This window comes from Rhinatrema bivittatum, chromosome 1 (assembly GCF_901001135.1).
Source record: "Rhinatrema bivittatum chromosome 1, aRhiBiv1.1, whole genome shotgun sequence".
Lineage (NCBI taxonomy): Eukaryota > Metazoa > Chordata > Amphibia > Gymnophiona > Rhinatrematidae > Rhinatrema > Rhinatrema bivittatum.
Window position 1 is genome coordinate 295,876,634 of NC_042615.1, and position 27,240 is coordinate 295,903,873.

At 43.1% G+C, this 27,240-nt stretch overlaps 1 protein-coding gene across 3 annotated transcripts; it reads left to right on the top strand.

The window, feature by feature from the left end:
* The first annotated feature begins 2,288 nt into the window (after nt 1–2,288).
* Nucleotides 2,289–26,117, top strand: GAR1 (GAR1 ribonucleoprotein). 3 transcript variants are annotated; one of them, XM_029596694.1, is made up of 7 exons: nt 2,289–2,407; nt 4,401–4,623; nt 6,858–7,012; nt 10,236–10,295; nt 19,129–19,267; nt 24,631–24,732; nt 25,424–26,117. In XM_029596694.1, the coding sequence occupies exons 2-7, from the start codon at nt 4,422–4,424 to the stop codon at nt 25,432–25,434; spliced, it is 669 nt and encodes a 222-aa protein (XP_029452554.1). In that variant the 5' UTR covers nt 2,289–2,407; nt 4,401–4,421; the 3' UTR covers nt 25,435–26,117. The 3 variants fall into 3 exon arrangements, with proteins under 3 accessions (XP_029452554.1, XP_029452546.1, XP_029452537.1); XM_029596686.1 differs by lacking the exon at nt 2,289–2,407 and adding an exon at nt 2,421–2,732; XM_029596677.1 differs by lacking the exon at nt 2,289–2,407 and adding an exon at nt 2,422–2,624.
* The last annotated feature ends 1,123 nt before the right edge of the window (nt 26,118–27,240 follow it).

Sequence of the window (27,240 nt, forward strand, 5' to 3'; positions counted from 1 at the left end):
CGCCAACACCGCAAGGAGCGTGCCCCTTAGGTGCGCTCCTTTGGCAGCACGCCAGCAGCTGCGCGCCGCAGGACCCTGGATTTTATCCGGTTTAGAAACATGGATAGATGACGTCTCAGGGGCCATGGCTCAACTCGCTCCGTTTGGGGCTGTAGCTCCGATGTTCCCCAGGCTCTGGCAAGTCTCTCTGGCCGTCTCCCCTCCAGCTGAAGGTGATTCTCTTCAGGAAGCTCCCGCTGTCCTGTCGCAGGACCCTGGATTTTATCCGGTTTAGAAACGCGGATAGATGACGTCTCAGGGGGCGTGGCTCAACTCACTCCATTTGGGGCTGTGGCTCCGATATTCCCCAGGCTCTGGCAAGTCTCTCTGGCCGTCTCCCCTCCAGCTGAAGGTGATTCTCTCCAGGAAGCTCCCGCTGTCCTGTCGCAGGACCCTGGATTTTATCTGGTTTAGAAACGCGGATAGATGACGTCTCAGGGGGCGTGGCTCAACTCGCTCCGTTCGGGGCTGTGGCAAGTCTCTCTGGCCGTCTCCCCTCCAGCTGAAGGTGATTCTCTCCAGGAAGCTCCCCAATTGCTTACTTTTCTAAGAGCATTTCTTCAGTTTTCCTTTTCTGATGGAACAGGTCTCATGGCCTTTTTTGTACTAATAAAATAGAACCAGTAGGATTTAAATTATTTTTTAACTGAGCCATTTTATACTAAGGGGGATTTCTACTATTTGTAAATCCATAATAAAATGTTAGAGTGACCAAAAATGGTCTGACCATGACACAAGAAAAATACATCTCTTCACATTTGAAAAAATAAAATCCTCATTAGAGACATGGATTAGATCTAATAAATGACTAGTTTGATGGGTGGACGTATGCACTAGCTATATTAAACCAAGTGTATCCATAATGGACAAAACAACATGGACCTTGACTAAGGGGCATCAAAGCCTGGTTTTAAATCACCAAGGATTATAATCCTAGGACAATGTAATAAAATTCCAATTAATTCAGCTAACTCCAATAAAATAGGAGAAAAAAACTGGGGTGCTCAGTAAGCCACTAATATAGCAAAGTCCAAATACCTTACTAGAAAGATATAGATATGGATATCTTCTATTGCACAAAAAGATGTGTAATATCGGGATTGGGTATTATTAAAAACAAAAACTGCCCCTCCACCTCTTTCTCTGGCCCTAGATTGCAACAGAACCAAGTAGCCTGAAGGCAAAGTAAGGAGAGGCCAATAGTCTTTGAATAATCTACCTGGGTTTCGGTTAGGGCAATTACTTCAAAATGAAAGTCCGATATTAAGTCAAATAAGATCACTTTATTTTTAATAGATCTGGCATTAACAGCTGAAGACAAGGTACTACACAATTTCTTTAGCATTTTCTCTCTGAAATGACAACCTGAATTCAGGGGTTACAAAGCAATGTTCTCTTTTTAAAAAAGCATTTAGTTCTACAGCACAAGGTCCTATATCTGCCATGGCCAAAGTTTACCAAAATCGGTTGACCCAAATCTAGATATACAGTAATTGCTGATATCCCACATATCTTAACAAGGCAGTTAAACAGTTCATTAGCAGCACTGGGTCCCAGGATATGCATTCCATCTCAGAAGTGCGTTAGAGATGAAGATCCATCTTTCTGTCCCCCAGTAATGGCCCTCAAGGAAATGTTTACTGGGTACTGGGGTCGCAGGGGGAGAAAGTCTGGGATGAATGGTGGTGGCTATTCTACTCTGATAAAGCATTAATTACAGATACAAATGCACTTCAAAATCTTGACAGGAGTTTGGTATATAACATTTAATGCACAGCCTTTTGGTTTTCTGTTTCTCCTAAACACGGACAGGTTTCAGTGGGCAGCATAATTCTCTGACAACAGACTAACTAGCATACTGCCTGCCTTAAACGTCTGCATTTTATCTACCACCTGAGTTCCAACAACTAATTAAAAAAAAAAACCCACAGTACATTGAAAACAAACTATTCAGAGAAAAACAGAAAAAAAGCACAATACACTAAAGAACTAAATGTCTCTCTTGTTCTACGAAAAAGTGCGTACGTCTCTCCTTCACACTTTCAAAGAACCCGTGAACACTTCCCTCCCCCTTCGTCCACTGTCGACAGTCTCCATGCAACATATCCCTTACGTCACAGATAACGCAACTTTGCGTAGCATAGTTACCGCCCCATTTATCCACCGTCCCCAATCCCCATCAGACATATTTCCACTGGGTAGGACCGGCCTGCCTCCAGCTCCACCTTCCCTCTGGCTCCTCCCTGCCTCCAGCTCCACCTTCCCTCTGGCTCCTCCCTTGGCCAGCACGCATGCGGGACCAAAAACGATGCGTCGCATGTTCACTTCCCACGTGCCTATCCGCCCTGAGGTCATCTCAGCTCGGGAGGTTAGTGGGCGGTCCTACGCAGGCGTAGGAAGAGTGTGCTGGTGGCTTCGTGGTGACGTGTTGTGTGTGCGACTGCATCCTTATTTGATTCTTCACCGGCGTGGTTTGGCTCAGCAGGGCTGAGTGGCATAGTCATTTTTACGCTGCAACTAACTGTTGCCTTTCTCATGCTTATAGTCGTCTTTGTCGGCCGCACTTTGTGCAGGAGGTAGCCGCGGTAAGCGTTGGAGGGCAATGAGATACTGACTGGCTATCGGACCCTTGCTATTTGTCAGCTTTGGTCCATTCGTATTGACGCCATTGCAGTTAAAGCAACAGAGAAGCGGTAACTAGCCGTTTGTTCTGTCTCTTAGCCATGTCCTTTCTTGATTGTTGAGAGGATAGCTCAAGCGCCTCTGATACCAGGTTACAGCGGAGAGATCAGAAGTTAACATTACTTAAATCTCTTTCCATTTTTTGTTGCCTAATAATGAATGCGCTGTATGCATACAATAAAAAGTAGCTCTTTCGTCAGTATGGTGCTTTTACTGCCTCCTGAAGATGAGGTTTGCATTCCTGTGCTAAATTTTTGCAAATTCTCATAAAATAGGAAAGATGTGCGTAGTGGTGGCAATAGAGACATTGCGTTAATCTGGATAGCACCACTGCTGTATTAGGTGGCTCGACTGTCTAAAATGATTTACTTGATCTGTTTTGTTGGGGGAGAAGGGGTGCTTTTTTAGCTTTTTCATTTTTTTCCACAATAATATGTGCTGGTATTTGGTCCCCCCACCACCACTATGATTGTCCGGTTTTTATGAGAATTGCTGGCAGGCTGTGGTAATGATGATTTGTATTTTTAGCTTGCCCTTCTAAATAATTCTTATATAGATTGATGCAATATCATGTGTGTAAAAAAAAAAAAAAAAAAGTGCATCCAAAATGGATGCATGTTTTTTTGAACGCACACATCCGCCTCTCCTGGGTGTTTATTGCAACATTCAAATGAGCTGCTGTGCTAAAAGGGCTGCACAGTAGATAATGTGTGTGTCCCTAGTGCTCTGCATCAGGTGCCCAGGAGAAATGACTGTGCCTCCATAACAGACTGGCCAGAGCTCGCTCCCTCCCAACCCCTGGCAGCACTGTTCCTAATTGCCTTCTGAAAGGGGATTGGTCCTTTCACTGATGTGACAGTGACTGGACCAGTCAGCAGTAAGTGAAGCACTTGGAAATATTAAAGTGCCCTGTGTGTGCAGGTTATAAAAATGGATGTTCAATTCATGAGGGTCCATTTTATCTTGCAGCAGCTAATTTACTGGCATAATACGCATGCACAATTTACATGGCCCTGAGGGTGTATATTGTGTGCCCCCCAATTGGGGTTTTTTTTTTTTTTTTACATAAAGACTTTTGTTTTTGCATGTTGCTACTTTCCATGCTTCTTTCTACTTAGAATCGCAATGGTATTAAGTAGGAAGAACCACAGAGAAACAGCTTTTTTGTTTTTAAATTGAGTCCTTGATGCATGGGAAGACTTTATGCCTGCTTTGGGCAGGTGTAAAATTTGACGGGTTAAAAAGTATGCCTCGGGCACACGGGAATTTTTTGCATTATGGGATAATAGCTAATAGCTTCATCTACATGGAATTTATATGTAATGAGCACTATTAGCTACACACGAGTTTAGATGCACGTTTTGGATGTGCTGATCCCCTTACTGCATTGGGGTTATGGACACACATCCAAAACGCGTGTCCAAATGCTCATTAACCTGTGCGATAGGCTGAGCACACAGCATGATAGTGGCTTATAGAATTATTAGTGATTCAAGTACAATAAGCGATGCTCTTTTTTTTTTTAAATCTAGCATAAGAATTATCCAAAAGATATCATTTCAAAAGCTCACATGTGCCTTAATTTGTGGCTAATTTTTATGTTACTGCAAATAATCCAGTTTTCTCCAAGATTGATACAGCTCCTGAAAATCTAAATGTATATGAAATTGTTTTCCTAGTCTCTGAACGTTTAGAGAAAAATGTCTTTCCGAGGGAGAGGTGGCTTCAGTCGAGGTAGAGGTCAGGGTCGTGGAGGTGGCGGCTTTGGACGCGGTGGAGGTGGCGGCTTTGGACGCGGTGGAGGTGGCGGCTTTGGACGCGGAGGAAGAGGAGGTGGTGGCTTCGGACGAGGAGGCTTCAATAGGGGTGGATTTGACCAAGGACCACCTGAGACAGTAGTTGGTATGTTATAGCTGCGATGAACTTAAGAGTTAATATTTAATGGAAGGGGTTGTTTTGTGACCACATTTATGATTGGTGATTTTTCATCCGCAACTGGCCAAACAATTGCTACATTTTTCATGATGGCGTGAATAAACGTGGATAAAGCTGAGCCATTTGATATAGTGTATCTAGATTTTCAGAAAGCATTTGTCAAAGTACCTCATGAGAGACTTTTGGTGAAATTAAGTCATGGGATGGGAGGCAGTGTTCTGTTATGGATTAAGAACCGGTTAAAAGATAGGAAACCAAGAATAAAGTTAAATGGTTAGTTTTCTCAGTATAGAAATGTGAATAGTGGAATGCTTCAGGGATCTGTACTGGGAGTACTGCTTTTTAACATTTATAAATGAGCTAGAAATGGGAACAATGAATGAGATAACATTTACGGATGATACAAAATTATTCAAAGTCGTTAAATCACAAGAGGATTGTGAGAAATTGGAATACTGGGTATCCCTTTAATATGGACAAGTGCAAATTGATGCATGTATGGAAGAGCAACCAAAATTCAAGCTACACAATGCGAAGCCATTGGGTGTCATCACCCAGGAAAAGGATCTAGGCATCCTTGTGACCTGGATTGGCTACTATTGGAAACAGGATGCTGGGCTTGATGGACCTTTAGACTGATTCAGTAGGCAACTCTTATGTTCTTATGACTTTAGCATGCAAGAGAAGTTATAAAATTGGAGATTGTAAAAGCATGATGGGGTGGGGTGTGAATGTAATCCACATTTGTGCTTTAAGGCACTACACAGTTTGTAGTATGCTGCCCAGTTAAGGCTGTGTTCAAAAGGTAGAACTTTGAAAGTAATTCCTACCAGTTGACTAAGTTCAGGCAAGGCACTTGGAAGCAGATGGAGTCTGGTTGTTGCACTGTAGTGTCGTCAACACATTATAGTGCAATGGAGTACCTAGTGGTTAGAGCAGAAGACTGAGAGGTAGGGAAGCTAGGATTCAAATCAAAGTGATACTCATTATACTTTGGACAAGTTATTTCACCCTCCATTGTTTCAAGTACAAACTTAGGGTCCTGTTTACTAAGCATTTTTCCCATAAAGACAAAATGGGAGAAAACCTTCAGCAAATAAATCCTTTATAGGCCAATGCAATAATCTGAGAGTTAAACTCGCTGGTTTTCAGCACATATTTTAAATGCTCAAGATATTTTTTTTAACTTCTCGTGCAGTAAACTAATGCTATGCAAATGCATTGGGAGTTGAAAAAAAAAATGTACTGGCCAAATGCACATTTAAACTTGAGGGGTGAGGGGGATGCAGCCCTGACAGTAAAGTTTACAGCCTCTTGTATTGAAATGCCTTTAGTAATTTACACACTATTGCAAAGTGGAGAAAACATGTGCAGCAGGTCCCAGCTTAGTGTCTTGCTAATTCTTCATTTCTCCTTTCATGAGCCTGTGGTTCTGGCTCTCGCATGTAGCTCCATAATCTTCAGAGCTGTAGGACTTTATCTGGGTAAACGGTAGCACCTGCTGCCATGTACCTTGATAAGTATAGATTTATCCGCCTATCTGGCAGCGGGCAGCCTCTGCCACTTATCCAGATAGGTCACTTCTTGGCTGGCATGGGCACCACTAGTTAGCTGGCTAAGTATTTATTCAGCTAACTAGCAGCAAATTACACCAGATAGCGGGATAAGTACTGAAGATTATGGAGCCATGCGAGAGAGAGCTGCGATCTGGCCATTATTTTCACTTGGCTATGGTTTTAAATGCCAGAGCAGTAGCTCTGGAAACTTAACTCCAGCTCTGACCCAGAAATTAAGTTTTCAGCGCTAAAAAAGGTGTGCTGGCCAGTTAGTCTCTCTGCATTGGATAATTTCTTAATGCCCTTATTTGCATGAGATTTCCATGCAAGGACGCTAAATAGTACTCCCATTTAGATATGCACATTTATTTTCTGCACGCAGAACGCCTTGCTGTATCAGCAATAAGTTTTGCTCACAAAAAATGTGCGCTGAAGTGCAGACAGAAAGGTGCGTTCAGCAGAATGCAGCTTTCTGCATTGGCCTTAGATTGTAAGTCCTCTGGGGGACAGGGAAATACTTGCAGTTCCTGAATGTAACCCGCTTTGAAGTGGCTGAACAGTCATCAATGGTGAAATATAAGTCCTGAAAAAAAATTATACCATTGCTTAAGCAAAGTTATTTAACAGTGTGAATCTTTTTTTCAGTGGTGGGAGAGTTCATGCACCCCTGTGAAGATGACATCGTTGTGAAATGCACAACTGAGGAAAACAAAGTGCCTTATTTTAATGCACCAGTCTACTTGGAAAACAAAGAGCAGATTGGGAAAGTAGATGAAATATTTGGACAAATCAGGGATTTTGTATCCTTTTTACTTGAGGGATAACTTAACTGTAAAATGTTGCCATGTGTTCCTTGTGGTCACAAGCAGCAGTGCCCCATTAATGGGCCCCTGGTGTATTGGTTTGTGTGCTATGCTAGAATATACGCCTGTACCCAGTGGCGGAAACAAGGCAGATTAACAGAGTTGTATTTGAGGTTCTGCACCAATAAATAAGATTGCTACAGTGTCCACATTCTCTACTCAAGAGCTTAAATCTAATTGGAAACCCAAGGCAGCCCATAAAGTTTCTTGCCCAAGCTCACAAGTTGTGTCAGTGAGAGCAGCAGTTTGGACACTGGTTTGCAAATTCAAGAAAAGATCGTGAGCTCCTGAGGACAGAGGAAGTGTTAGTTTAACATTAACCCTCCAAATTTCCTGTAAGGTTAACCTTCGAGGAGGTCTCCTGCACATCCTTCACTTTCAATGCTTTAATACCTATTTAATCCTCTTCCTGACTTCACGGTAACCGCCATAGAATCCAGAGTCGGATGTGAAGCATCACCTGGTTTCAGGACAGTGCTGGCAATGATTTTATCATCCTCCTACCCTTAGGGCCCGTTTTCCTGACAAATTCCTTAAGGTCCATTAGCCATCCAAAGTAAACATTTCCGCATTCAGACATCAGTATCCATTACCACTGTCACAGTTCCAGCATCCATTGGGTCTGGCACACTTGAAACTGCAGACATGGCTGAAACAGAACACTAAAAGTTGCACAAAAAAATAAACTGATTACTTACTGCAAGCACGGCACCGGGGTAATACGTTATCTCAGGGTCAGAGACTTTATCTGCAGAGAGCGCTACCATGCCTGGGCTCCTGCCCAGCTCCCACTTTGGAGCTCAGCACAAAAGAATTCATAGAATTCTAAATGGGGGTGGGGGGTGGTGATCACCAGTGTGCACAAAGGAATGGGTCTTGACTTTCCCCTTTCCTTTTCCCCAGTATTTGGGAAAAGAAAGCAAATAAAGTGCAAAATAAGATTCTGCAGAAGAGCACAAATACAGAGTAATTGCAGGTCCCATCGATAAGAGCAGGTTTTCTTGCATTCTTACTAGGCATTTGGTGGGTGGGGGAAACCAGGTTTTACTGTTGTGCTGATTTATCTCTTTGTTTGCCTAATTATGACTGCACTTTCAGACCGATACAGTACAGTGCACTCGAGCGCACTGTTAACCCGAGGTTGGACGCGCATTTTCAACGCGCTAGCTTTACCCCTTATGCATGTTGATGGCCCTATTAGTTATTCCTGCACGATTCAGAAAGTAAAATGAGCAGCCAAGCCGCACATTTTACTTTCAGAAATTAGCGCCTACCCAAAGGTAGGCGTTAATTTCTCTTGAATCCGGGAAAGTGTACAGAAAAGCAGTAAAAACTGCTTTTCTGTACACCCTCCGACTTAATATCATGGCGATATTAAGTCGGAGGTCCCAAAAGTAAAAAATAATTAAAAATACAAAAATTTAAAATCAGCTTGCGGGTTGAAAACCGGATGCTCAATTTTGCCAGCGTCCGGTTTCCGAACCCGTTGCTGTCAGCGGGTCTGAGAACCAATGCCGGCAAAATTGAGCGTCGGCTATCAAACCCGCTGACAGCCGCCGCTCCTGTCAAAAAGGAGGCGGGCCTTAATTAGCATAATTTTATTTACTTATTGCACGTTTCTTTCTGTATCGGCCTGTTTGTGGGCTATCTAAACATGCCTGTGAATGACTGATTGCCTCCCCAGTGAGCAGTAACTCCGGATTAAGTGATATGTACAAGAGAAATGGACCTTACTGGACAGTAGGGTTAATGTAGTGATAGAAATCTTTGAAAGAAGATCTCAAGATACCCTGTTTAATAATATCTTTTAAATATTACATTTAGCCCTTTTTCCCCATTTCCCCTTTGTTTGCTTTATATAGAAAGGAGTTATAGCCACAGGACCTGATTTTCAAAAGCATTTACACACTTAAAACTGGGTTTTACATGTGTAAATGGGCTTTTGAAAATTGCTACAATATGTCATTGAATTGTCAATAGGATTTTCCCATGTTAACTCTAATTGGCGTTTGAAAATTATTATGATAGTATGTTATGTTTACATGAATAAGTCCTTTGAAAATCGGGTCACATTTAACTTTCAAGGTTCTTTTGCATCTTTTTTTTCTTTTTTTTTTTTTTAACCCTGTTTTTGCTTGGGAGTCAGTTTGCTAGCATGTACTTGAAAGAGCATATCTTTTGCCCAAGAATTTCATTTCCTGAAAGTTTTGGACAGAAAACAAATGTGAGCAAGCTGAAAGCGCTTTGAGCAGAGGAACTTGTGTGGAAAGGATTGGAAGAGGCCTAGAATTGCTTAAAAAAAAAAAAAAAATGTGGGTGTTTCTAACTGCACACGTTTGTCCAGAGCATCTTAATATATCATCAAACATTTTTTATTGGTGGAAATGCTTTCCTTTCTCATTTCAGTGTTGCAGTTGAGCCTTGAGATCTGCAATCGCCCAAATGCTGACAAAGGCTGGCTTAGACTTTTTCAGAAGTGATTATTTTATTGATGACAGTGGTTTGCTTAGACTTCCCATTGTGCAGGTTACCTGTCTGAGGTATAAAGGGATAGATCATGGATCATGTCCTGTATGCACCATCAGGATGGGGCATTTGTGGATTCGGTTTTGGAGAAAGGGCTTCCAGAAATGAGTGGGGAAAACTGATGCACCAAATTCCTTTTCCAAAGACCCCTTCTTGGATAGAGTATGGGGATATCTGATCAGAAAGTTAAGAGGAAATTGGATTTGTTTGGACAGTTTTCAGAATGGTTTCTGTTTTAGCTGTGCGTTGATGCACTTGCTGTTGAGGACATTAAGGTCTTAAGGTAGGACTTATTTAGCCACTTAAGATGCAAATTTTGTGTTTTATTACAGCTGGTTTTGATGTGTTTGCAATCTGAATGAAATGCTGCTCTTAGCTACTGTGATGTGTGATCCACTGTTTACATTGTTGTAGATGGTGCAAATAAGGCCAAATATTATTGAAAACACTATTTGCAGATCTCATGCATTGTCCCACAAGCATTCAGGGCTGGCCAGTTATAACATTCCATACTTTTCATTGTGTGAAAAAATTGGCAGGTTATCATGTTTCTCATTTGAGCCATTTTTAACAAATTAAGTGCAGTGGTTTGTGTATATATTCTTATCTGTATTTCTTAACCAAAGCAAACCAGTATTTTTCAGTTAAGCTGTCTGAAAACATGAAAGCTTCTTCTTTTAAGAAGTTACAAAAGGTAAGCAGTGTTCAGCTTGCAGAGAACTCATGCTGGATGTTTTAACACTGGGAAAGTGAAAAGAAGCTTCTTTGTTTGAGATCTTTATATGAACATTTGTCTATTCAGTTTGCTGCTGCTGTTTGTCTTGTCAAGATGAGCATGTTTTGCAGCTACTTAGGTTATCCTGCCCCTCCCAAATCAGAGGGATCATGTATAAGAGTACATTCTTGCAAGAGAGGCTCTTGTACCACAGAGCTGTGATTGAAGACAGAGCCCATGCATTTTCTTGTAAGATATACATAGGGATTATTTTCCTTTCTTCTGGGGACACTGTCAAAGGTTTGATTAAAAAATGGAGGCCCTTGTATAATAAGGTATGCTAAGGCTATGCACACGTCAGCATGTGATTCTGTGCCCATTTTTGTATGTAGAACTGTATTCCTGATGTAGCAAGGAGTTTTACGCACAAAAAAAGTGTATGCAGATAAGATTTGCATGGGGCAGCACTTATCTTAATCAGGGCATTAGCTATTACTCCCCAATGCAGAGAGATGCATAGGCTTTACTCATGTTATCTCAACGCCGGAAATTTTTAACTCTTGGTCAGAAGTGGCATAAAGTTTCTGGGGCTAGTGTTAGTCTGTGGGACAGAACTTGGAGATTGTAGTGTTGGAATCCCATACTCGGCATTTATGCACATAAACTGTGTGCTTGGTATGTATTACTTTTAGGAGTACAACTTATGCTCCTGACTCGTAGGAGCATAACTTTTGTATGCATAAATCAGGTTTCCCTGTATTTACCCAGATCAGTCCAGACTTCTGGGTTTTGCCTCCCTTCCAGCACATGGAGACAGACAAAGTTTTACTGACGCTGTAACATAACCTGATGCACCACCTACAGTCCTTCGGTATTTCTCTGTCTCCAGCAGATGGAAGGTGGTGCAAAATACATGGCTTGTATGTATAAATCATGTTTAAAAAGCATGAGCCATGTTTGTGCACATTCAACTTGATCTATATGCGCTATTCAATTTCCTCCTCGTTCTGCCAGGCCATTCCATACAAGTGGGATTTATCCTTCCTACCAGCAAATGGAGACAGAGGGCAAGCTGATTTTATGCTGACATCCCTCCTTAGGTAGTCTGGTGCAGCAGGGAAGACATCAGTAGTTCTTTGCCACCAGCAAATGAAGGCTCCTGGGGCAACAGTCTTAAGTCAGAGGCTGATTTCCCCAGCAGAAGTCAGGGCCGAATGGGGGTCTTCTCCTGGGACAACAGTCAAGAAAGTGGCTGCTCTCTCTTCCCCCCCCCCCCCCCCCCCTGCCAAGAGCAGTTAGGGCTGAGACTTCCCTGTATTCCCTTCCTGCCTAAAGAGGATGCACTATACTTTAAAAAAAAAAAAAAAAAAGTGAAAAAAGAAGTCCGTGTCTAGGTTTCGGCCTGCAGTGGAACAGAGCAGGCTGACAGAATGCAGCAAGGAAGATTTCCCAGGCAGGATTTATTTATTTATTTATTTATTGAGTTTTATATACTGTCATTCGGTGAAGCCATCACAACGGTTTACAAGATTCAAATTGTAATTTTCTTAACAATTGTGAAAAAAGGTATAACAGGATGCATATGAAACAGAAGATTAATCATTTATAGTCCAGAAGAAAATTGTTTTTCAGTGAGGAGGGTTTGTTTGGTGCTGATTGGAGATAAGTTATTTTGTGGATTTGGTTGTTAGTTCCTTTGGGTGTTAGGATGATGTGAAGTTTGAATGTCAATGTAGACTTTGTGAAACAGCCATGTTTTTAGGTCTTTTTTGAAAGTTTTGAGGTTAGGTTGGGTTCTTAAATCTTTTGGGAGGGAGTTCCATATTTTAGGGCAGGCAATGGAAAAAGCTCTATCTCTGGTTGTTGTCAAGTGAGCATCTTTGATGGGGGTTGGACAGTTAAGTGGCCTGAGTTGTTTGAACGTAAGTTTCTTTGAGGATTCTGGGGGGTTATGTTTAAGCCAGTTAGACTTTGATGTTCATTGTTTGGTAATTTATGTATGATGGTCATGGATTTGTGTTCAATTCGGGCTTTAATTGGAAGCCAGTGTAGTGAAATCAATATAGGCATTATGTGGTCATTCCTCTTTGTTCCTGTCAGAATTCTGGCTGCTGAATTTTGCAAAATCTGGAAAGGTTTGAGGTTAGAAGATGGTATTTCAATTAGTAGGATAGAGCGCGGTTGCAAATATATCACTTGAGGGGCACGCAAAGTAGTCAGCATCACAGTTCCTTTTGTAGGACCCACAACTGAAGAGGGGGAAGGAAATGCAACAGCAGCACAACAGAGTAACCCCTGGAGAGCAGAGATGCTCTTCTAGGATGACGTTTCCAGTATTGCTGGACCCAACGGCAGCTGCAGGACAAGTGAGGTGATACTCCCCATCCTTGGACTTGCTTTTAGGGAAACTGTGGGAGGAGCAGGAGGATGAGCTTACTTCAGAGTTTATTAAGGACATATACGAAGCTTTTTCACAGATAAAAGGCAGAAAAAGACATGAGCAGAAATCAAATAGGGCCCAGTTGTGCAAACAACAGAAGCTGCATATGGAGCACAAAATCTGTCAGGAAGAGGGTTTTCCATCAGAATAGGAAGAAGGAGATTCCCAAGGAGACTGGCAGGAGGCAATTGAAGAGGAGAATCAAACATGAAGGCAGATTCAGCTGTTAGACTCTTCAGGGCTGAGGAAATAGGCTCCTTGTTTGCCAGGGTCGCTCACTCTCTAGAGTTAGAGAAAAAGCCCAAGGTAGAAGGATCATCCTATTCTCACAGGGATTAAGAAACCATCTAGGACATTCCCAGTACACATAGCCATACTAGAAACTCTGGGATCACCCAGCTGCCTCCTTTTTAAAGGTAGAAGAGCTACCCTCTGTAGCGACAGGATAGGGAGAAACTTTTTACATTCCCTAAATTGGATGCAGCAGTAACAAAGAAGACAGTTCCTGTTGATGGAAGTGTAGCCCTAAGAGATCCACAGGATAGGAAAGTGGAGTCTGCCCTTAAGAGATCATTTGAATTTGCTGGACTATCACTCCAAGCAGCAATCGGTGGGGGATATGTAGCATGGGCACTAGTGAACTAGATGCAGTAGGCTCTGTGTGGAGCAGAGCTCAAAATGTCACAGGCCAGCAGGACATGGCATATTTGGAGGCTGTGTTGGCTTTCATGGCAGATATTCTGTATGATCTGGTTAAATCAACAGCTAAGCATATTGGGGATAGTGTTGGCCAGGCAGAAGAACTGGGCGGCCAACTTCGCATTCAAGGCCAGGCTGAGCAGGCTTCAATTCAGGGGAAGGTTGCTGTTTGGTGAAGAACTGGAGAAGCTGGTTAAAGACTGGAGGGAGTCAAAAATTCTAGAGATTGCTGGAAGACAAAAGCAAATTGTCTATATGAGGAGATTTTAGTTAAAATCTGCTTAAGGACAGTAGGCAATAGACCTTTCAGTGTACAGAAATCCAGATCTCTGAGCCAAGTGCAGTTCTTTCAGGAGAGCAGGAGAGGAGCTGGAGATAAGGGTGCTAGCAGCCAGTTAACAAGCAAAGGTCCACAATGACAGTGGGTGGGACCACTCCCTGGACCCTCCAGTAGAAGGCGATTACAGCAGTTTTATAAGAATTGAGCTCACGTTACCAGGAACTAGTGAGGGTATTCCTTAGAGTTGAAATCGTCAATAAGAGATGCCTTTCTCCCTCTCCTTGCAAGTTACACAAAAAAGAGGTGGTACAAGCAATATTAGCTTACTTTGTCTGCAAGCAATGGTGCCAGTTCCGGACGAGGAGTGGAGAAAAGGAAGATATTCAATCTACTTCATAGTTCCAAAAAAGTAAGGTATGTTTTGACTGGTTCTGGATCTGAAAGGAATGAACTAGTCGCTGAGGTTCCACACTTTTAAGGACAGTGATAGCAGCAATAAGAAAAAAAGAGTATCTGACAGTCTTGGACCTATCAGAGGTGTACCTCCACATCCCTATCATAAGTCACCATCATTGCTACCTATGCTTTATAATACTAGGCATTATCAGTTCATGCCCTTGCCCTTCAGATTAGCCATAGCTCCCAGGTCCTTCATGGATGCAATGGTTGTAGTAGCTGTACATTTGCATATAAGGGTACCTCTGAATCTTGACGACTGGCTGATAAGAGCAGACTCCTGGAAAGAAGGGCACTCTGTGACAAACAAGGTCATTTATACATTGGAGAAATTGGGATAGGTGGTCAACAAGAACAAGTCAGTTGGAGCCCTCACAGAGGTTGATCTAACTTGGGGTTTGGTTCAATTCAGAAAAAGGAAAGGTTTTCCTGACAGACAAGAGGGTCAACAAACTAAAAGACCAAGTGAAAGGGATACCAGCTGCAGCACTACAGTGAGCCACCCAGTATCTGCAATTCTTAGGTTTAATGGCAATTGCCATTGAATTCCCTGGGTAAGGGCCTAGATGCGTCCTCTATAGAGGAGATGGTTGTCAAGATGGTCACCACAAAGCCAGTATTGACAGTTTTGCCAATGACAAAACAGGCCAGGAAGAATCTAGAAAGATGGCTAGTGAGGGCCAGTTTGCAGAGACAAGTCAATCTAGAAGACCCTCAGCATGTGGTATTGAACACAGATGTGAAAAGATTTGCTTGGGGAGCACATTTCAAGGCAAAGGTGGCTCATATGCATTGGTCCCATGTGGAAGAGACATGCTCAGTGAACTGCCCGGAGACTCAAGCAGACAGACAGACCTTAGAGAGTTTCCTTCCAATAGTCAAAAGCAAGGCTGTCAATATTCTTTCAGATAGTGTCACAGTAGTGGCCTATATCAACAGACTAGGAGGAACAAGGAGTCTGCAAGTAGCAGAAGCAGTGAAACTCCTGGTAAGGTGGGCAGAGATGCACCTACAGGATATCTTGGCCACTCACCTAGCAGGATCACTCAGGGTGCAAGCAGATTTCCTAAGCAGACAGATGCTAAGCCCAGAGGATTGGCAGCTGGCCAAAGAGACCTTCAACCAAATGATGGTCAAAAGAGCAATGGGATCTAATGGCAGCACACAAGAATATCAAAGCAAAGAATTTCTACAGCTGGAAAACCAGAATGGGAATAGATGCGATGACACAGGTTTAGCCCAGGGACACGCTTCTGTACGTATTCCCACTGTGGTCAATGGTTGGAAAAATATTAAGAAGGATCATCTGGGGCAGATTATACTAGAGCCCTAGATTGAGCAAGATGCCTGTGGTACTTGGATTTAGTCAAGCTCAAGGTGGGGGAGCCACTCAGGTTCACTCTGACAGAAGGCCTTCTGTCCCAGGGGCCAGTAGTCATGAAGGAGCCAGCACAGTTCTCTCTTATGGCATGGTTCTTGAAAGGAAGAGGTTTAGCAGAAGAGGTTACTTGGGGCAAATGTTCATGCTAGCATATATCCAGAATTTGGAAGATCTTTGAAACATGGTGTAGAAAGCTCAAGTAGCCATCATTCTGCATTTTTTCCAGGATGGGCTGGATAAAGGGCTAGCTGTGAACTCCCTAAAGGTCCAGATTTCTGTCATAGCATGCTGCAGGGGGCATATAAGAGGGGTCCCCCTAATGTCCCATCCAGACATAGCCTGCTTTTTAAAAGAGGCAAACCACATCCACCAGTGAAGCCGCAAGTCCCACCTTGGAATTCAGCTTGATCCTGAAAACACTCACAAAGGCTTCGTTTGAGCCAACAAGAAGGCCTCTATAAAGGATCTCACCTTGAAGGCAGCATTCCTGGCCGCTATTTGTCCAGCCAGGAGAATCTCGGAGTTGCAGGCATTGTCCTGCAGGGATCCCTATCTTTCCTTTTCAAAGGAGAAAGTCCCATCAAGCCAGTTCCATCCTTGCCAAAGTGGAGTCAGTATTCCATCTGAATCAAGTAATCTCTTTGCCAGGCTTCAGGAAAGAATGCCAAGGGCAAATGAGGGATCTCTGGTTCTTGGATTTGCAGAGGAGAGTATTAAGGTACCTGGAAGTTACAAATGATTTCTGGAAGTCAGATAAGCGGTTTGTGCTATTTGCCAAGGCCCGTAAAGGGGAAGCAGCCTCAAAGGCTTCAGTTGTATCATGGATTAAAGAAATAAGAGCAACAGCAAAAGTACTAGAAGTGGAAGCAGGTGCTAAGAGGCCCTAAGGAGCTCATTATGAGGGCTCAGGCAGTATCCTGGACAGAACACAGGCTGGTGATGCCAGCAGAAATCTGCAGGTTGAACCTTCAGAAGGACAACACAACCTTTGCCATGGGAGTCCTGAAGCAGCTGTGGGGTACTCTCTCTTGGGATAGGTACTATAAGATACATCCCACTTGTCTGGACTGGTCTGGCAGGAAAATTCAGTTAGGTTTTTACCTGCTAATTGTCTTTTGTTGAGTCTTGACAGACCAGTCCAGGGCCCACCCCAAAGAAAGGATGATGGTTTGGGGGGGGGGGGGGAGAGGGCAGAAAACAGTTGTATATAGAATATAGTGTAGAGTTACGAGAAGAAGATGAGAGGTAAGGGCCCTCTTTTCCAAAAGGGAAATGCAGCCAAGGGAGAAGTAAGTAGAGAGAATGCTCAACCCTGCACTTCCTTTTTTTTTTTTTTTTACCATTTTAATTTATCCTTCTTTTCTTTTGCTAGTTAGTAGATTTAATCTCAGTTTCAGGAAAAAAAATTTTCTTGGCTTCGGCATGACTACTAATGCCTTCCCTGTTGCACCACACTGTATAAGGAGGGACATCAGACCAAAACCAGCTTGCCCTCTGCCTCCATCTACTGGTAGGAGGGATAAATCCCACTTGTCTGGACTGGTCTGTCGGGACTCAAGGAAATTACATGTGCAAATTACTAACATACCTTGGAGTAATCTTCTTTCTATGTGCTGTTGATTTGCAGTTCTATATCCCACTACAAAAATCATTTTAAAAAACAGCATCGCTCATCTCCGAATATATGGTCACAATAAAAGAAAAGCTAACACAAATGAAACTATTGATGAACACCAATAAAACTGAATTAATCTGGCTGAGCCAAAACCCACTAAAATCTATTCTACCAGGTATTGATCTTGTAAATTGCCAATTAATCCCAGCAATTCAAGTGAGAGATCTGGGAGTTCAAATTGATGAAAACCCACATTAATAAACTAATCAAATCTGGTTTCTACAAGTTACAAATCCTGAGCAGATTGAAACCTCTACTAAACAGCAGATTTCAGAATGGCATTACAATTACATGGCATTACAACCCTTCCGCCAATCCTTCCACATGATTGTTAACCAGAAAGCCTTATGACTTTGTTCTCTGACTCTTTCTTGTAAATTCTTGTACATTTTTTGTAAACTAATTTTCCTCCTTTGGTTATCGTTTATTGTTTCCCTTGTTAACTATAGTTACTGTTTCCTGTAAAGGCTTTGCCTATAAGTTCTAAGTTAATTGTAAACCGATACGATGTGCAAACGGCTGTCAGTATATAAATGCCAAATAATCTTTAATATTCTCTAAGCTTGATTACTGTAATTCCCTACTTCTGGGACTTCCATATAGTCACCTAAAACTTCTTCAACTACTGCAAAATGCTGCAGCTAGACTATTGTCTGGAAAAGGGAAATAAGACCACATCACCCCAACGCCGATCGCCCTACATTGGCTCCCTATACAGTCAAGAATAATCTACAAAGTACTTACCATAATATTCAATAACATTAATCCAAATAATGATCTGATGGGAATAACATTTAAACCACATAATCCACCATGATCGCTCAGATCACAAAACAAAGGCTTCTTAGAAATCCTGACCATAAAAAAAAACCTCTCATCTAACACAAACTAGAGAGAGAGAGAGCGATTTCAGTCACTGGACCAAAACTATGGAACTCCATGCCAGAGGGCTTGCGAACAATAACAGACAATAAAAAATGTAAGAGCGAGTTGAAGACTTGGCTATTCAAAAATACCTACTGTCTGACTGATGCCTGCAGTTCACCATGAGTCAGACAACCAAATGTGTACAGATCACTCCCCCACTGCTAACCCCTCTATAACCCAGTTATGTTTTCCTAAACGTATCTGTCTCTGAAATGCACCCTTTGTCTCTGTTTACCTAGTTCACCATCTGTACATATGTCTACCTCTGCTTTCATCACTTATGAGTGTCAAACCGGTACACTGTTACGAACTAGTGATTTTTACTTGGAATGACAGTATATAAAACGTATAAATAATTTTTTTTCCTGTTGGTAAGCTGTTGGCACAGGATGACTTGTTTTAAAAAAAAAAAAAATAATGTAATGTAGTTGCAGAACTGATATCTATGTCCCCCTTTTTTGCTCCTTTTAAACTGAGGAAAAAAAAGCGGTGTTAAAGAGGAACGCATAAGGAAAAAATGTTAATCATAACTAGAAACAGCCTAAAAGCTGTGATTTCATCTTTGATAGCTATTTTGCTGTAAGAAATGTCTGGCAGCGATGATGCACATTATACGGAACAGAGCGGGGTAAGGGGAGCTCCCAAACAGCTGACGGCGTAGTCTTTGACTTGTCTTTGCATTTATGGTTAAATCTTATTACTGCAGGCATATTAGATTTTTTTTTTATGAATTACACAAGTTAAATCTAATTTATAAGGAAGGTAAAAAAAAAATGTTTTGCTTGAGGTAAGATAAAATAGGCATTGATGGAGCTTATAGTAGTAATAAAAAAAAAAAAAAAAAAAAAAAGTGAAGCAACAAATGTTAATATAGTTTGGAAGGAAAACGTCTTATAGTCATTTTTAAGATTATAACAAGTTGTGTTCTCTTCTGTACTCCATAAAATGTGGCAGTTTTACATCGACCCTTTTAAGCTACTGCCTTTGCAGAGGTTCTTGCCAAGACCCCCAGGTGAGAAGGCAGCTCCGAGAGGAGGCCGTGGTGGAGGCAGAGGCAGCGGGAGAGGAGGCGGTGGTAGAGGCAGAGGTGGAGGTAAGTTTCTGCAGACAATCTGAATGAAAGACATTCACTAGTAAAACAGAACAAGAGCATTAAATGCATGGCAGATACATGGGAGGAAGATTTCTGTGAACAGAGTAAGATGAATCCAGGAGCTAAATAACTAGAATAGGATAGAATAAATTCTAATACATTTTTACTGCAGGAAATTCCAGATTATTAGGATAGAAGAGTCACATTTTTCTGATTGAGCAAAACCTGTTATTTTACATAGGTGATCTATGTAAAGAAGTACCGTATGAACTAATCCTTCATTTGGGACAAGATTATAGTTAAGACAATCTTGTCCATACTGTTCATCTTTACAGAGATCGCCTTTGGACTCCGCGTTTTTTCTGGAGGATGCTGCGGGTCCCGTTGGGGGTGATCTTCGCCGGCTTGATGTGAAACTCGTGTTACTACAGTACCTCCAGGTCACCAATGCGTTTCGGGTCTCCGATCATCTTTTTGTCCTCTAGAGTGGTCCAAATCGGGGCAAACCGGCTTCTAAGACTACTATTGCTTCATGGTTGAAGGAGGCAATTTCCTCTGCCTATCTTTGCCAAGGCCGTGCAGTTCCTGTGGGATTAAAGGCTCATTCGTTACGTTCTCAAGCTACTTTATGGGTGGAGAGTCCAATTGGTCTCTCCGCAAGAAATCTGCAGGGCTGCTACATGGACATCCCTGCATACCTTTGCTCGACACTACTGTCTTGATGTGCAAGCACCGGTTTTTGGTTCTTTTGGTCAGCAGGTACTTCGAGCGGGACTGTCTCGGTCCCACCCTGTTTAGAGAAACTTTGGTACATCCCATGGTCTGGACTGATCTGGGTACGTACAGGGAAAGGAAAATTAGTTCTTACCTATTAATTTTCGTTCCTGTAGTACCACGGATCAGTCCAGATGCCCTTCCCTGTTTCTTTTGTCGTCCACTCGAAGCTTTTCCTACAGATCTCTGGATGCCAGTTATCTCTCTTTATCTTCAGGACACCGGAAGGGGATGCTCCAGAAGCAAATTTTAAAGGGGGTTGGACATTGGAAGGCCTGTACCCCAGATCCGGCTGCAAGAGAGCGTTTGCATTTTCCCAAAGTGGATGTCCTAGTCTGTGCCATCTCTAAGCGGATGACTATCCCATGGCGGGAGGAGCGACTTTGAAGAATGTCCATGATAGGAGGACTGAGGCTATCTTTAAGTAAGCCTTTCAGGCAGTGGCCATGACTTTACAGATCACTTCCTGTTGCCCCCTAGTGGCCTGATCTTGTCTGCTCTCTCAGGAAGTTGATGACTCTGGAGAGACTTCCAGAGCGGTTATGGAACCTGCTGCCACCTTTTTTGCAGACACAGGCTGCGATTTGGTCTGTACCTCACCCAGAGGAGTAGCTTCAGTGATAGCACCAGGTATTAACTCTGGTTGCAAAATTGGTCAGCTAACGCAGCCTCCAAAGCTAATCTTACAAAGATGCCCTTTAAAGGCTCACTCTTGTTTGGGAGCAAGCTGGAGAAACTTGCCAGTATATGGGGAGTATCTCCGGTTCCTCGGTTGCCAGAGGATAAGAAGCAGTTATAGCGCCCCTTTTGATATGAGGGGTCGTTTCTGGGCTTCCAAGCAGTTTTTGTCCCTATAGGGTGTCGATCTTTCAGAGGACTCAGCCGTTTGGTAGGTCTCAGTCTTTTCGACCCAAACAGCCCAAGAGAGGAGCGGGCTCGGGTGATGGATCTTCCCGAGCTTCCCAATGAAGGTTTGCCGACCCACCTTCAGGAACAAGAGATAGGGGGACATCTCTCTCTTTTATCAGAGGTGGGTTGAGATCACATTGGACCATTGGGTCATAGAGGTATTACGAGAAGAGGATATGCACTGGAATTTCGCAATATTCCTCTGGATGTGTTCAAGATGTCTCCTTGCCACTTCTTGCGGAAGAAGCAGGCAGTGGAGTTAACCCTTCAAAGGCTCCTCAGGCTGTGGTTCTGGTGCTCACGTCTCAAAGTAGGGGGCGATATTCCATTTATTTTGTTGTGCCCAAGAAGGAGGGTTCCTTTAGTCCTATCCTGGATCTCAAAAGGGTCAACAGTCATTTGGAGGTGACTCATTTTCGCATGGAAACCTTGTCCTCTGTGATAATGACAGTGCAGTCAGAATTTCTGACCTCCCTTGGATCTGTCCGAAGCCTGCCTTCATATTCCTATTTTTTTGCAATGCCAGCATTTTCTATATTTTGCAGTGTTGGGACGTCATTATCAGTTTCACATGCTGCCCTTTGATCTAGCCACCGCTCCCAGAACATTTTCCAAGTTTTTGGTAGTAGTAGCAGCAGCAGCGGCCTTGAGAAGAAAAGGGATCCTGGTGCACCCATACTTGGATGACTGGCAGATTCGAGCCAAGTCTCAGGAAGAGAGCTGCCTGGTGACTCACAAGCTGATTTTCTTGTTGCAGGAGCTCAGTTAGGTGGTGAACCTGGCCAAGAGCAGTCTTCAGCCATCCCAGTCGTTGGAGTATCTGGGGGTTCAGTTCGACACGGGGCAGGACAAAGTTTTCCTGCCGGTAGTTCGGATTCAGAAATTGAGGTCTCAGGTTCATCAGTTGATGAACACTATACGCCCGATGGTTTGGTCCTATCTACAGGCACTCAGCTTGATTGTGGCAACCCTGGAAATGATGCCATAGGCGAAGGAGCTTATGTGTCCTCTTCAGCGCTTGCTTCTGTCTCATTGGAGCCCGTAGTCTCAGGACTATTCGGTTCAGCTCCACTTGCCATTGGAAATCAGCTCTCACCTCCAGTGGTGGTCACAGGAGGCTCATCAGAGAGAGGGAGTTTCCTTGTCCTCTCCAAGCTGTTTGGTGCTCATGACAGATGCGAGTCTCCAGGGTAGGGTGGGGTGGGGGGGGGCCTCATTGTCAGGAGCTGACAGCCCAAGGGCATTGGAAGGCCGAAGAGTCCCACTGGAACATCAATTGCCTGGAAGCCTGGGCTGTTTGGTTGGTATGCTTGCAGTTCGGCCACAGGCTGCAGGGTCAGGTGGTTTGCGTGATGTCGGACAATGTAATGACAGTGGCCTAAATCAATTTCCAGGGAGGAACCAAGAGCCAGCAGGTGTCGCAGGAAATAGACCAACTTATGGAATGGGCAGAAAAACATCTACAGATGATCTCGGCCTCTCACATTGCAGGAAAAGACAACGTAAGAGCGGACTTTTCTCAACAGGGAGAATCTGGACCCAATAGAATGAGTGTTGTCAGCTAAGGCTTTTCAGCTGATTGTGGATTGCTGGGGCCTTCCATTCCTAGACCTGCTGACGACTTCTCGTAATGCGAAAGTTCCTCGATTTTAAAGTCGCAGGAGAGATCCGTGGTCCCTAGGCATAGGTGCACTCGTACAGGTCTGGCTGGAAGACCGATTGCTTTATGCCTTTAGCCATTGCTGGGCAGGATAATTCGCAAAATCGAAGGCCACAGGAGGCTAGTACTCCTGGTGAGGCCGGACTGGCCCTGGCGTCCGTGAAATGTGGATCTGTGGAAACTCCTTTTGGAGACCCCCCTCTTTGTCTTCTGCTGCACATGGATCTGTTAAAGCACGATCCAGTTCTTCATGAGGATCCAATTCAGTTGTCTTATGGTTTGGCCCTTGAGAGAGCTCGCCTGTTGAAGCGTGGATATTCCTTTGAGGTGATTGCCACCTTACTCCATGCTTGAAAGTTCTCTATTTCCTTAGCCTATATACATGTTTGGAGAGTTTTTGAGGCCTGGTGTGAGAAACGTGGTGTTCTTCTTCGTTCAGTTAAGATTCAGCTCATTCTGGGTTGTTTGCAGGAGGGGTTGAATACGGGTTTGGCCCTTAATTCCTTGAAGGTGCAGATTGCGGCTCTTGCCTGTTTTAGGGGCCTGGTGAATGGTGATTCCTTGTCGTCCCATCCTGATGTGGTGTGTTTTTTGAGGGGAGTGTAGCATTTTTGGCCTCCCAGGCGGTTACCGGTTCCCTTGTGGAGTCTTAACGTGGTGCTGGATTTTTTGGCGGCCCTGCATTCCAACAGATGTGTAGCCTTTCCTTGTAGTTATTAATCTTGACAACAGTGTTCCTGATGGCTATATGTTCTGTATGCCGAATCTCTGAACTGCAGGCCTTGTCTTGCCAGGAGCCATTCCTTCGGGTAACTCCAGGGGCGTTGCAGTTGCATACTGTTCCATCTTTTTTGCCCAAAGTGGTGTCGGACTTTCATTTGAATCAGTCCATCTCCTTGCCGTTCCTGGAAAAGGTCCAGGATGGGGAGGAGTATCACCTTTTGTACTTATTGGATGTCAAGAAACTTGTTGTGCAGTATCTGAAGGTTTATGAACCTTTCCGGAAGATAGATCGCCTGTTTGTTCTTCATGGCGGAAGTAAGCAGGGTGCTCCAGCTTTGCGGGCTACAATAGCTCTCTAGATTAAGGATTTGGACATGGCCACATATGTGGATGCTGGAAAGCCGTTACCTACTCAGGTTCGGGCTCATTCCACTAGGGCTCAGGCAGTGTCATGGGCCAGAGGTTCAATTGTTGTTTCTCACTGATATCTGCTGATCTGCGACGGGGTCTTCCTTACACACTTGTTCCAGGTTTTTTCGTCTGGATGTACAGGCCCAGGAGGACACAGCCTTTGCACGTGCGGACCGCAGGTAGATTCCTACCCTGTTGGGGAGTAGCTTTGGTACATCCCACTGGTCCTGAGTCCATCTGTCTACATGCTAGGAAATAGAGAAATTAGTTACCTGATCATTTTGTTTTCCTTAGTGTAGACAGATGGTCTCAGCTTCCCGCCCTCAGCTGTCGCATGAGTGTGTCAACATCCCTCCCAAGGGGCTCTGGATCCCAAGGGATTGCTGGTGAGTGTTCATCCAGTCCCTTCATTGGGGTACCTAGGTTCTTACGTGAGTTCAGTGTTTTCTTCTTGGTTGAGTACAGTTATGGTTGCCTATGTTTAATCAAGTTTTTTGCTAGTCTGTCCACAGTTGCTTTTGAAGAGAATACGGGTAGGCTGGGGTCACTAATGACCCCAGCCTACCCGTCTGCTTGCTCCATCTGCTGGCAGGGGAGCATAAACCCACTGGTCCTGAGTCCATCTGTCTGCACTAAGGAAAACAAAATTATCAGGTAAGTAATTTCTCCACTATAAAAGTTTTGTTGAAGATTGGGACTTCTATTGTCATCTTTGCTATGTATGTGTTTTTTTAGATTACTGCAATAATTCAGTACTGTTCATTTGTTGTGATTCAATGGCACGAATGTTCAGGCAGTCAGCTTTTCATGCACAGCTTTATAACCGCACTGTGTAGTGACAGAATAAAAGTGGAGCTGTCACTGTTAATGCTTCTTTTACCTGCAGGAGGTTTCCGGGGAGGACGAGGTGGTGGAGGTTTCCGGGGAGGACGAGGTGGTGGAGGTTTCCGAGGAGGACGAGGCGGAGGTGGAGGCCGTGGATTTAGGGGTAAATACAAGTTGATCATAGCATAAAAAGGGAAATGGCAAGAGTTTGTAAGTGATAGCAGTAGCACTCTTTTCCCTGAAGTTTTGATCCTGTTCTAGTGATATTTTGCAGTGTCTACCTGCTCTTCCTTCAGAAAGAAAAGGTATAGAGACCCAAAAAAGACTCTGCTTAGGGTTTATACCCTTCTCTTATTTTCTACTGTGCCCCCCACCATGATTGCATCAACCTTGGTCTCACCAGTGATTTGTATTAAAACCTCTAGATGGACCAGGATGTGAGTTCTGCCAAATGGTATTCTGGGGAGAGGCGAGGTTGGAACTCCCAGGGTGAGGCGGTGATGAGGTTGGCATTAGGATCCTTGCCTTTTAGCAGTAAAGCAGTTATTTGAAGCCAGTTTTTGGGGGAACAGTATTGGTACTATACTCTTTGGAATATCCCATGTTCATATTTGTGCTTAGAATATCCTATTCAATGCGAGTCTTGTACATATGTGTGCTAACATTATTTTTTTTTTTATTATTAGAAATGCAAAATTCAGATGGGGATCAAATATTCATACAGTTCAGTAATCACTCTCAAATAGATTCTAAAGGACTTAGCCCATTAATTGTAAACAACAGGGAGATACTAATTGTGAAAGAGGAATTTAAGCTCTTGTAAACGCTGATTGGTACTTTTTCTTTTTAAATAGGTGGACGATGACATGGACATAAAACACCTGCCTTAGAGCTGCAGATGTCAAGACTGTTGAGTATCACTTTGCTATGGGAAGGCAGCATTTTAAAGAGAATATTGGATGCTGGAGGACATCAACATGCCACTGATGATATTTGTTCTGTTTCATGCCAGCATGTTGTCAGCACAGTGGACAGTTTAAGAAATTGGAACTTTGACAGAAAATATGTGAACATTTTTTAATATATACTTTTTTTTAGCAGAATTCCTCTTTTTAAAAAAAAATGCCAGTATTTCATGAAATGTGGTTTTTGACTTCAGGTTTTGCAGTGGTGGGAATGCAATCCAAGAAACCATGACTGACCAGGATGTATCTTCTCAGCCCAGCCAGGAGCACATTTACAAATATCTTGTCTTTGTGATTTAGAGTGTGAACCCTGCCTGCGTTCTTGGTGTTTGTCTGTAAGCAAGCTAGTTGAATTGCAGGTGCAGCTGTCAGATGCAACTAGAGCCTTTGCCATTTAATTATAAATTTCTTGGCTTCTTATTGCCATCTGTGATCACAGTTTCATAGAACCACCTCCCCACAGGTGATGGCCTAGATTATGAGCTAGGTTTGACTCATCTTGTAATCGGTTCCTAAGAGGACAGGTGCTGTTTTGTTGAGAGAAATATGTTTCTAAATCTATAAATGCCAGTCTTACCTTTGTGTAATGTTTTCTGTATTCAATATTTTATTTATTATTTATTTAAGTATTTTTATATACCAGGGCACGTTGGGAACATCACCTCGGTTTATAGGTATCAAAACGCAGCTCCAGGCTTTACAATAAACACAGGGGGTAATAGCAAACTGAGTAACCAAGTTATAAAAGCGTAAGTTTCATGCGGGGGAGGAAGAAAACGTCGAAGCAACAGGCTTTACAAAAAAAAAAACCACAGAGTAACAGCAAACTGATTTAACTATGTACGAATAGCGTGAAGTTCACGCGGGGGTGACAAAGATAATAAAATACATTCAGACGTGGGGTGCAATGACATGTGGGGGTGTGTGTACATAAGGAGAACCTTGAAGGGAAGGTTAATTATGTTCTGGAAGATACATTGTGGTCTAGAGGCAGGAAATACTGTAATCCCAAACGATTGTAAGGGAGATCGAGGTATGATTTAACAGGGAGTTTAGGATTTGTCTGCTTGGTAGTTGATCTGCATGGAAGGGGATTATCAGAGTATTAAGGGGTATTCTGCAAGGTATTAGGGGTTAACTGCAAGGTAGATGAGCTGCATGGAAAGATATTATCAGAGAGGTGAGAGGAATCACAGCCTCTTGTACTAATGATTGAACTCTTAGATGCTAGAGGCAGGTATTACCAACCAGCGAGAGCCGTTATCATAAAGACATAACTCATGTCTGTATCCCTTAAGGATTTCGAAGGGGGCTAGGAAGGACAAGTTCAAATAGGGGACAAAATTATTATTTTATTAAGATATCCAAATCCCCCAATTCCTAATGCTACTTGATAACCAATTTAGAAAACAAATTTAAGGGCGGGCCAGTTGTTTAAAACTTAAGTCATACAGTGCCCTTAAAGAGTGGAAATCCTGCTGAGATGAAAAGCTTATAAATGTATACATATTATAGCAGTGGTTCTCAACCTTTATCCCATCGTGACACACCTGACAAGCCACACTCTCATGTGTGACACACTGCTCATTACGGTTCACGGCGGAAATAAAAAGTAAAGGTCTAGTATTATTTTTATTGTTAAAAATGACACAAGGAAAAAATATGTATTCTGTCTGAACAGAAATTGCATAAATACTAAATATCCC